The sequence below is a fragment of the Rhipicephalus sanguineus genome, chromosome 9 (assembly GCF_013339695.2).
Source record: "Rhipicephalus sanguineus isolate Rsan-2018 chromosome 9, BIME_Rsan_1.4, whole genome shotgun sequence".
Taxonomy (NCBI): domain Eukaryota; kingdom Metazoa; phylum Arthropoda; class Arachnida; order Ixodida; family Ixodidae; genus Rhipicephalus; species Rhipicephalus sanguineus.
Genome location: NC_051184.2, coordinates 89,682,801 through 89,694,906, shown reverse-complemented (window position 1 = coordinate 89,694,906; position 12,106 = coordinate 89,682,801). Strand labels below are relative to the sequence as shown.

Below are 12,106 nucleotides of genomic sequence, written 5' to 3'. Positions count from 1 at the left end.
TTTACACTGCACAGCTGTCGATTATTTGTAGCCCGCAGACTAAAAAAGAAAGAAAAGTGGGGGGGGGGGGGGGGTGCAGCTACACACTAGTCGAATACAGGAAGCAGCTGAGCTGGTGGCATTGCCCTCCTACTCACCCTCAGTTTCCTTTCCCGCCCTTTGCTATGCCATGCTTTACCCTCTCACGTCATCTTTCCCTTCTCTTCCCCACTTCCCTTTCCCGCTATACATGGCTGTGCTTGCTCTTTTTTTCTCTCTTTTTTCTCTTTCTTTTCTTTCGTGGCCTACCGATATGTACGGCTAGGTATGGGCATCGGAAGGATTTTGTTTTGGGGTGTGCGAAACCGTGTTGTAACGCGGCTGGGGGAGGAGGAGAGCGCTGGTGTAGCATAGGTGCATGGAAGAGCAAGTGCTGATGTGGCTTGAGGGGGGGGGGGGGGGAGTGCCCCTTTTGCGCAGCCGTCTTGACGCCCATGCAGCTAGGGTAAGCATGATCATGGCATGCATTTTCTAGAATTTGTGAGTTACTGATCATTTATGCATTGGCTGTCGATAGTCGATCGGTTATCAAAACGTATCGGTCATGCATTTTTTGGCTCATGGCTAAGCTCATCCAAGCATTTTATGTAATGTATTGGTTATTGATCGTTCTATCGGTGGTTATTCCAAGATTGGCTGGTCAAACTTCACAGATAGTCCTGAGACGCGACTATATCGTGCACTGGACTCCACCCACGTTGGGACGGGCAGGGCAGGCTATAAGCCTGCTGCACCATGGGCTCTCTGGACGGCCCAAAGTTGATCCCCGTTGTTGGGGCTTTTGGAGGTATCGGCCATACTGTAGAAAAATTTTTTAGCGCTGCAAAGTTGAGGACGAAAAAACATGGACAACACAGACGAAGCGCATCTAACAACTGAATTTATTGAACCAAGAAGGTCAAAAAGGAGAGGAATAAAAGACGTAACATACGAAAGAAAGGGCACTGTAGGCAAACCACGCATGAGCCAAGCATCGGTGCTATCTATGCAGTGAAACACGTGCATAAATCTAATTCAAACTTTACGTCTGTATCAATGAGGTCACTTATGATCCGATTACATTTATATATACATGACACTTGTCTGGGGAAGTTTGGCGCATGCGTTAGCTCCCCATCTATAGCATTCACGGAAAGTCATGTTTAGCGACACAAATATAAATGTAATCGGATCATAAGTGACCTCATTGATACAGACGTAAAGTTTGAATTAGATTTATGCACGTGTTTCACTGCATAGATAGCACCGATGCTTGGCTCATGCGTGGTTTGCCTACAGTGCCCTTTCTTTCGTATGTTACGTCTTTTATTCCTCTCCTTTTTGACCTTCTTGGTTCAATAAATTCAGTTGTTAGATGCGCTTCGTCTGTGTTGTCCATGTTTTTTCGTCCTCAACTTTGCAGCGGTAAAAAATTTTTCTACAGTACGTTCCAACTAGCCCCCACCCAAGCTCTTCTGATCGGCCATACATTTGGGTCAGGCTAAGGCCATCCAAACATTTTCTAAAAATTATTGGTTATTGATCTATTAGTTATTCAGTGGTTATTAAATGGCTATCACTAGGCTTTGGCCATGTATTTGGGCCATATGCTAAGCACATCCAAGCATCTTACAGGATTTATTGGTTATTGATCGATTATCGATTAGCTAATGATTGTATATCGATTGAAGATATGTGCAGCTTCATTTTGTTGTGATCTGTTTTTTTTTTTCAAGTTCACACGGGAACACGCGGCGCATCAACATTAGAAATACACGCGGCGCATCAACATTAGAAATATGCGCGTACATAGCCTCACCATAGATGGTGGGCAGTGTGCTAGTCCCGTGTTAACCAACACACGTCTTGCAGGCACACCATTGGTTATCACTACACACCGATTGGCTATCACTACACATCCATGGCTATGCTAGGAGCTGCTTATTTGGCACAAATTCGCTTTACGTGGCGCATACCCGCCAAGTTTTTGTGAAAACCGGACGCAAAACAATAAGCATAAACAGCTAGACGCTGTTAAAACAGCAGTGCCATTAATAACCAGAAGAGTCAGCACGCATCTGCAACCAAGGAGATGTGTTTTCTTAAAACCATGGCTGGGAATTCCATGCAGGTTGCCCAGTTTTCTTGTCTTAATTGTGCGTTTCCTGACGAGCAGGGATGGTGCCACGTACGATTTTTTTTACCGGGGGGGGGGGGGGGGGGGGGGGTGGCGGCTGCCCCCTCGCGCCCAGTGATGTTCCGTGCAGAGAATTTTCCCTTTTTCGGGGAATTTTCAGCCGTCATTTTGATCGAAAGGGAATCTTTGCGATAATGCAGGGAATTTCAGCAATGGTGATTTTGCCTAGTATGACAAAAACATAGCAGTCACAGTGCGCTTTCGGCTTTTGCAACTGCTTAATATGGAACAATGGGCTCGTTTGTGAGCCATGATATTGATGGAGCAGCGCAAAAAAGACACAGTCACGCACATATAAAAATGAGGGAAACACCAGCGCAGGGTGTGCGCGCGTTATTTTATGTGGGCGAGCTTGCGTCTTTTGTGCGCTGTTTCATGAATTCCTCCAATCGGTTATGCAGCATGCAGCACGTGCGCACAGGCAGAGATCTCAAAATTTCTTTCCGATAATTATATGGCGCGATTTCTTGTTGACTGGGTGTTCGACTGAAAAACCACATATGTACAGGACACGACGCTACGAAGGCCATGCTTTTGTGCTGCGCAGGAACAGAGGCACTAGTCATGACTTGAATAGTCGTAAACATGTCACACACATCCATTAATTATATATGTGTGCGTGCATGTGTGTTGGCACACTGCCGCACATTACCTGAAACAGGGAATTTTCATGTCTCGAAAAGGGAATTCTCCGGCGTAGGATGGAACATCACTGCTCGCGCCCCCCAATGGCACCGCCCCTGCTGACGAGGTCCTCCTATGGCGTTGATGACGTGCTCGATTTCAGCTCCAGCGCTAGGACATAGTGGCCTTGGATCGTAAGTGACTGTAAGTCACTTGCTTACGTAAGTAAGGATCGCAAGTGACTGTAGAACTTGAGTTCAGTGCTTGCGGTACAAATAGCAGTCGGTACGTGGCTATTGTTTGTTTCAGCTTCTGCCTTTCGTGAGAAGCTGCAACAGCTACTTCAGCTGCTAACCAGACCCCCTCCCTCCCTACAATCACCAAAGTTGGGGGTTGCCAGGTTGGCTGCATACTTTTGCTCCTTCAGACCTGTCCAGTGATTGTTTAGAGTGCAAGGTTATGGCCATGCAGGTTTCTGACGATAATGGTGGCCGAGGAGGACACCTGATGTATGCTGCATTTCAAGAACTGTTTATGTCCCACCTTTACCCCTCGAAAGCAGGCCATTGTGAGAAGCAGGTCCTAGTTTCACTTTCAATTTTGCATCCATTGCGAAGCTTGTTTTCTTTCCGACTTGACCAATGCAGAGGGGACGGGGGGAATGATGCGGCGAAACTTGTCTCCCCCTCATGAAGGACTCTGCACATGCGCATGCTTAGAGCACATCAGCTGTCATCAGATCGACTCACATCTACAGAGCGTGTTTTCAGCAGAGAGCCATAAAGAGACACCATTGCCACACCATGACATTTTATTTTAAGTCTTCGTGAAACAATTTTCATTAAAACACTTGCTTCTAGCATCGAATCAACAGCTCCCCAAGTCTACCTCGATTCTGGCTGGAGTAACAATTAGAGTCCACACAAGTGCAGGACGCAGTAAACGGAACACTAATAACATACAGGGCACTGAACAGTGGCCATTCGTTTCACAGGTAAAAGCAGCGGTACGCCTATTAAGAGTTGACGAAAATCTTAAACCATTTCATTTATTTCGAGTATCACACATGACATTGCACCTTGTGCATTTGGGGGCCAATAGTGGAAAATAAATATTTGTTTCTTGTGTCGTTTACCTCTTCTGCTATTGCACAATGCCGCTGTTAACAAGAAGCACTGGTGGACACTAAATGAAGGTACTATATAAGTATGCAGGAGATCAAAACTAGGGGCGAGCAACCAACAAATTTTTGCACAGTTTAAATTTACACCACTTAAAGATTTAGCATGCTTTGTACTGCATAACTGTTTACCAATAACGAATGATTACTGAAAAGTGGGCAGCCTCGTAATATAGAAATGTAGGGTGCATAACAAAAGTATCCTAAATATGTGCAAACACTATGAAGTCCTTTACAGCAGCCTAATATCAAATGTAACACACAGGATGCAGAATTTTCGAAAAAGGAAACTCGAGATCTGATTTCATCCCCCACTAAACGAGTGCTTACGCAAATAAAAGCATGCAAAGAGAACATAGACAGGACCAGCTATGCTTGTAAACTAATGAGTTGTTGCTTTGTAGTGGATTTGTTTTACGCTTCTGTAAGCCAGCGCTAACGTTAATTCCTTCAACTGCATTTAGTGCTTGCGCTAATCCAACCATTTCTCCAGCCACGAATGATCAATCAGCCCATGCTGGCAACACTGCACCAAGCAGAGGTAGTACTCACATGCTAGTGCATAACCGAACAGGCTTGCACTGAAAAGCCGACATGGCCTGACAGCCAGGACCAAACACACGATAACAGCATGCCTCAACCCGAAATCTGGCAACAGGATAACATGACATTTAAAAGCATGCTCACCTCCCTCACACGATTACGCATGCTATTGCACCAGGATGTGTCTGGCCGACTGAGCATGAGAGCACGAAAGAGCACAAAAAAAATGTGATGCTATCTACAATGTCGTTGGCATGTACGCTCTCGGTGCTTGAAGCACACTGATATACTCGATTAGTGGCAACAGAAACGAAATAACTCTGGAAAGTGCAGCAAGGTAATGTGCGCCTTTCATGAAGCGCCCGCCAAGATGCCCTCAATGTAGTTCTCGGCGATGAAGACGAGAAGAAAAAAATAACAAAATGGACGCGCTTTTTGCCAAAGCTTCGCTTCCCACCTTCTTATACACAGCACAAATGTTTGACGCGGTATCGTTGCGCAAGTGTAGCCCGCCCAGTTTGCTCGCGACTTGTGCAGAATTTGACTGTGCTGTGGCACTGTCAGTTTTGGAAATACTCGTCTATACGTACGTTCATGTGTAAGGTGTGATCGCTGGCTCCTAGCATGTGCACTGGGAACCGTGTTTGTGTTTGGAAAAAGTCAACGACTATGGTGTCAAAAACGCAATGACTAGGAGTGAGGGAATGTTCGAAATTTCCAACAGCCTCCCTACGCTTCTTCCAAATCGAAGTGTTTGAATAAAAAATTTCGTATTTGGGTTCTCTGAATATTAATATGATTATGATTACTGAGAGCTTCCTGCCCCGAAAAAAAAAAAAAAAAAAAGATCCTTGCACATGGTGCAGTTCAAGTGCCTTAGTTTAGGGCAACTGGGAGCTGTGGTTGTTTTCCATATCTCGCTAGTTTATTGGCACGTAAACTCTAGATACTATTACTTGCTAGTTTATGAGCTTCCTAGCTGACAAGACTGATGTGTTGAAAGAAATAAATCTTGATTTTTTGCACATTCCTTCAAATATTCTTACACCATTAAAAGCATAATGTCAACAAAATATCATGCACGTGACTCAACTTCAGAAGTCTTATTTCTGAAACTCCTGAAAAATCAATTTAGGCTAACTTGCTGGCCAGTGCCCAAATGTTTAGTTATTTCGATCTTGCAAGCGGTTTTCACTGGATAATATTCTGAGCATCACCAACCAACACACACGTGCCAAGCAGATTGGTTTTGGTGAGTCAATAAGTTGATCAATGACGCTGAAATTTGCAGTTTTCTCCCTGCCTTTAAGAGATTTGTTGAAGCAAAAACGACAGCTCACACGGAATGATTTCGCAGAACTGATTTGCAACACATCTGCCTGATTATAAAACGTGCCGTTTTTACATAAAAATTGGTTGGCAATTACACGTGCTTTACAATTGGGTGTGAAACTGAAAACGATTTCGTGGCGTGGGCAAGTGCCTACAGTCAGAGTTATCGTCTCAGCCATCCTCATCGTAAAACAAGCAGCAGAAAAAGATTTATGTGGTATATAGCAGTGACAATGTGTCACTTTCTGGGTTATAATTATGAAAACTCTTTCAAAAGTTAGATTATTTCACGTAACGTGGCGGCAAGAGAGTCATGCTGCTCTTGAGAAGCGTACATCGCGAGACGAACTGGTAAAGTGGCTGCAGCCCTAAGCTGTAGCCTCCATTTTGTTGGCGACCGCAGCACAATGGTCATAGAAAGAACATCAGACGCAATGAGTGCGTTATGTTACATTTTACAGACAATGATAAAAAGCTGTTTAGGATAATACTAAGCATAAATCCAATTTCAGTTGTCAGTTGTGTGACGGTAAACTATGCAGGCTTCATCCTACTAGGAGTACAATACATTTTCGTCATAGAATTTGGTGTGCATTAAAATTGGGTGTGCGATGTATTTAGCTTTGGGCCCGTAAAAACTGGGTGAGCGTCACAATCTGGCCAATACTGCGAAACGCGGCAGTGGCATGTTTGGGCATTTCTTTCCCAGCCTGGTTTAATTCAACCAGTCAGGGAACTTGATTGGTTCCATCTGTTCTGCTATAGTCGAATTAACAGAAGCAGACTGAGTTCGAATTTGAGAAAAAAAAATCGTGTCTTTCCAACAGCCCTTTCCATTCAATCGTCCTTACAAAAGAACTGTATTTTCAGGCTCACGTGGTGTTTCTAAAAACTTGGCGAAGTGTGTCACATGTGTGGTTTTCTGCACTGACAGTGCAACTTTTCATAGATGTACATAATGCAGGTGTACGCGTCGTGCTCGCCGCAACAAAATTTGATGGCACGCGAATCAGACACTGTTCAAAGTACAGCGATGAGACAGGCTTTGATAAAAATGCACCAACCGATAAAACTTCATGCTCCAAACGCAAGCAAATCACAAAAATGAAAACCTTAACACATTCAGTGAATGTAGACTGTATTAAAAAATGCTCTCTGGATTCATTAAAAAGAGCACAAAATAAAACCGACATATCTGTACCGTGCGCAAAGCCAACAATTGGCACAGTGAAAGAAAACGCTTTAAAATCTTGGGAGCAAATATGAGATGAGGGTTGTTATCAAGAAGGGAGACTCTTGATGTGAAGCGTTAAAATTTAATTACAAGAAGTAGCGATGGTCATAACTTCTGCCACTACGCTACGTTTCTTCAGGAATCCAACTCCACAACACTTTGTCTGGTTCGCAAGCACCGCAAGACGCGACACCAACTCTGCAAAACTTCGTACACGGTGCGAAATCACAGTCCGTCTAAGAAATGAGAAAAATCAAGGGCGAGGTGGCGCAGTAATCAAATAACTGCAAGTGCAGGCAGTTTACAATTTCTAAGGTCGAAACTTTGCAGCGACGAACGCTACAAATGCAAGATGCGCAGTTTACCTCTAGGTAATTTTTTTGTTTGTTTTTTATCGGGACATGTCGCGACATCCAAGTACATTCATCACCTGCTTACACGGGAAAAAAAAAGCACATTCAACAGGCACGATGCCCCGACAATGCTCTTATCGTAAAAATCGTAAATGCGGTGGTACAGTTGACAATAGAAACTCGATTAAGCAGGTGATGATTAGGCCATACAGAATTCTATGTGAGATATATTTTTTTTAATGACGAGTTACATGAGTGCATATTTGGTTCTGTTGTTCTAAACAGCAGTGCGCACACTTTATCGTCGACACCTGTAACAGTAAATCAAGCTCGCTTTTGCAGAGAAGAAAAAGAAAGCGTTTACGTTAAAAGTTTCCGTGTAGATTCTTCTCTGGGCTTCTTGAGCGGCAGATACGATATGCAATTCGTACATAGTATTTGGTCCTTGACTGCGTTTCGGGAAGTAAAATTGCTTCCGTGACGTCGTCTGCAAACCCCGTTTTGCGCGTGTCCACGCCAAATGGACAACTATGTCTGATTCTGGCGTTGGTTATCATTCGCCAACTGGCACCAACGTGATAGAGATGAGTGATGGGAGATTTTTTTGCTTGTAAGGCGTTAATCAAGTACACTGCAACTTTGCCCACTAGATGAACAGAGGACGCAGAATCTGGTGCCCTTTCGACTGTTGCTTTCCCCGACTCCAGTGCGCTACCAGTGTAGCGTGCACTCTCCGAGTGTTGTCTGTGTGTCTATGTGTGGAGTGTTTTCGACGTGTGCAACTTGGTTTTTGGTCCCATTGAGTGCAAAGCTGCAAGAAGTGTGGCCCGAACGATGGCACCCAGAGATTTACAACTACCGCGACGCTCAGCGCAGGGGCCCCCCCAAAGTGCTCAGGAAAAGTCATCCCCATAACCCCTTCGTGGGGTACTTCCCTCGCGACGACGACTTAAACCATCTCAAAAAGAGGGAGGATGCAAACAACAACATGATCCGGGAAGTTTAGTTGTGTCGCCTGGGCAGGTACGTCTGCCCGCTAAGAAAATGCCGCGAAACTGCCAACGTATTCACCGGTGATGGAGGGATTGACCGAACTCGACTTCAATGGTCCCATGTAGCATCTCCGATAAAATTAGAAAGAAAAAAAGAAACAGCTGCGCTTCTCTGTGTTTAGGTGAAGGAGAAGAAGGAGCGATGGCCATGCGTGCATGCAAATGTACCTCACATGTCTTTGTTTATCTCTTGATTACGGTAGTTATCTGTCGGAGGGCCTCAAACACCTCTTTGTTCCACCTCTGCCCATATTTAAAGCAGATCCGATTGCTTAGAGCACATTTGTTCTTGTATCAATCGGCTTCTTTCGAGGCTGTTTGCACAAATTTCATGCATTAAGCTTTGTTTCGTGTGCACGGGGCATTCTGTTAGAGACTCCAAAGAAGCAGGTGAAGAAAATGCAAGAGCATCCAAGAAGTAACAAAAGAGATGCCATGGCCTTCAACGAGAGAAAAGACGTCTCTTTGAACATCGTCGAACAACGCAACAAGCACCCCGCGGCACTCGACTCCCCCCTCGGCACCAGTTTCTAGATGAAGCGACAGTACAAGTGATAATGACCCTAACTAAAATGACGGTAACGAGACACTAAAAGAAAGTGCGAGGTACCTACAGTGACACTGGTGAAAGATGAAAAGAAAAAAAAAACACACCAGGCAATGACACAACTTCAATGGCACCTGCAAAGCCATGGCTTACGCACAATCCGGGAACCTGCCCGGAGGGGAAAAAACAAGGAATTCACGCACTCACTTCAGTCGCATACGCAAAATTAAAGAGATGTACTGTCTTTTTCCCCCCGTTCGTCTGGATAAAGGCACGCTTGACACAGCTGCATGGATTGTGTTTGTAGGAGTGTTAAGATCAAAACAGAGATGGAAAATAAAGCGAGCTGTACCCTTGAAAACGTGTGCACTGCAGGCGCGCCTGTTTTTGCAAGGAGAAAAAGATTTCCCAAGTGCATTGGGTGGGCAGTGACTTCTTTTCCACATCAGTTTTTCTTTTTGTTGCACGAGGAAAGGCTTCACGTGGCCTTACCGGCGGATAACACTGCTGCCACAATGTGCACAAAGGTAGCACTTCAACGTTGCTGCACGCACTTCACCGAGTAGCACACCACATGTTCATCGTCATCACGATGAATGATCAGTCACGGCAAACAGCGATGCCGGCGGCGTTGTCGTCGTCGGACTCTGCGCGGGGCTTGGCGCTGCCGTCTCCAAGACCGACGTGTCGAGGACAACGAGTTCGACGGTTCCGCGGGCGTCGCGGAGCAGTTCGACGGCTTGCTGGTGCGACAGTCCTTCCAGCGAGTGGCCGTTGACCGACAGAATGGCATGTCCGCGGCGCAGTCGGCCGTCGCGAGCCGCGGCACCTTCTTCGAACACTGTCTTCACGTAGATGGGGAGGTCGCCATGCGGCGACCCCGCACCGCCGACGATGCTGAAACCCAGGCCTTCTGAGCCTCGTTCCAGGGTCACGGTCATGGGTCCGTTAGCAGTGCTGCGTGCAAAGTGGGGACAACAAAACGTCCCTTAATGTGCGTGCCACTCCATGCGTGAGCCTACAACTGTGTAAAATGGCAAACACCTACTCGGTCATATCCGATGAAGCTACATTAACATTCACAACAAGAACAGGTGACCATCTTTACCATGACAACACGACACAATAACCTCTTGGGGAACAAAAGCGAAACTGGCCCCAGGAGAGCTATTTAATTAATAACTAAGGGTGTCTTGAGGCCTGCCACATATTTTTTCTAGGGCAGAGAAGCCTAGGTTCAACTTAGTACAAGAAAAATTAATAATTGAAAATATAACGCCAGTACTCCTGCAAGTGACAAGTTCATTCTAAGTGATGCCGCCATTCGATCTATTGTACAAATCACATGAGCATGACAGAGTTTGCTAGCCGGCTATGTTTAAAACTATTTCAAACTAAACTTGTGCTCTGATATCATATCTATTATAAAACCTAACTGCAGCCAATCTTTTTGTATGTTTTATTTTTCACAGATTTTACCTGAACCTGAAGTCGGTAGGTGAAGCGGAAGTACTGCACGAGAAACGATATTGTCGCGCGGTGCTCGTGCCACAAAAAGTTCCAAGCGTGATGCCTACATGTAAAACTGCACCAAAAGAGGATACAAGTGTAGCTCTGGATCTGACTGGATAAACATGATATACATGACATTACAGCTTACAGGTTAGGCTTCCGTGAAAGTCTTAACTCACAAATTATTTGCCTTACTTACAGGTTAGTGGTATGTTCAAGAGCGGTTTCAATATACTAGTACATCAATTCCATCTCCTTTATATGTTCCTAAAGGGGCCCTGCAACACTTTTCCAAGTAACCATTGAGTGGCTTTTTTAAATAAGTTAACTGCCTCACGAATCGACCACCGCAAAACTCTTTAGAATCCGTCAAGTACGGGTGGAGTTACAGAGATTTGTCGCATGCTGTGATTGCTTTCTCTTTTCTCTCGCCCCGACGAGCATGCTGGAAGCTAAGCAGGGAGGGATGGCACGAGGGAAAGAAGTTACGTCACGCGCGCATCGTGACCTTGAGCGCTTTTTTTTCTTCGAACACGTGACCTACTTTAAGTGTGATCGCAAGCGCGCACGCGGGCACGTGGCGGCTTCCCGCAGCAGCCGTGGGAACTATGCAGCTCGCGATGCTCAAATCAGCCAACGGCTGTGAAATTGGGTATATGGCGTGGTCATTTGGGTATATGACATCACTTGTCGAGAGAAGAGGGAAAGATTTCTAGCTGACTTTGTGAATTAATTGTAAATTTCAGGCTGCATGCAGCACTACTATAACGTTTGGCTCGCGTGTTCTCAGAAGCTTCGACTACCGATCGGCACCGTTATCTGACCATGTTGAAAAAGTGTTTCAGGGCCTCTTAGTTCACAGAATTGCGGAACCATCTTCATTTACAACTTGCAGAGTTTTCAGCTTGATGCCCAAGTTTTTCATCTAGTTTAGTGATTTTCGACAGATATTTAGAAGAAAATGCTGAAGGCCCAATAAAAGTTTGCTCAGTGCAATCCGTAGACTTTCACACTTCATTCAAAATGCAATACATCGCATCAAATTTCATGCACTGAATTCCGAGCTAAATGATTTATCCATCTTCATAAAATTTGGTAACAACGTTTACCAAGGCAGCAAGTTCCAGCACGTAATGTTAAACATGCGAAAGTGATGTGCCGCAGCAAAAGCCAATGTGCATTAGCTGCTTACCTTGAGGTTCCTGCGCAGCATAAAGAAGTGAACACACAAGTTTCAGACAATGGCAAATTTCAATCAACAAACACAGAAGCTTTAACACACCTCTAGCCTTTCTGATGAATCCACTTAATGTGCAACAAGCAGTACTTCAATGCTTTTTAAAATAGATTTGGGACCGAATTTTGTAATGGCAGCCGCGTTCGAGTGAAAAGCAATATCTACTGTGAGGAACAGACATCAGACGTGACTTCCCCAGCACTACATCCCTGTAAAGTGCATATCTTGATTTTGTTTGCTACCGCTGTGGGGTCTCGAAAGAGCCGTTCTCGGAACA

At 45.0% G+C, this 12,106-nt stretch overlaps 1 protein-coding gene across 2 annotated transcripts in view; it reads right to left on the bottom strand.

The window, feature by feature from the left end:
* Positions 1-3,632: 3,632 nt before the first annotated feature.
* The window catches only part of LOC119405994 (multiple PDZ domain protein), a 352,266-nt gene continuing 343,792 nt past the window's right edge, over positions 3,633-12,106 (bottom strand). For both annotated transcript variants that reach the window (XM_037672815.2, XM_049419279.1), the window contains one exon: positions 3,633-10,037. In XM_037672815.2, the coding sequence (XP_037528743.1) occupies positions 9,668-10,037 (370 nt within the window). In that variant the 3' untranslated portion in view covers positions 3,633-9,667. The remainder of the gene's footprint in view (positions 10,038-12,106) is intronic.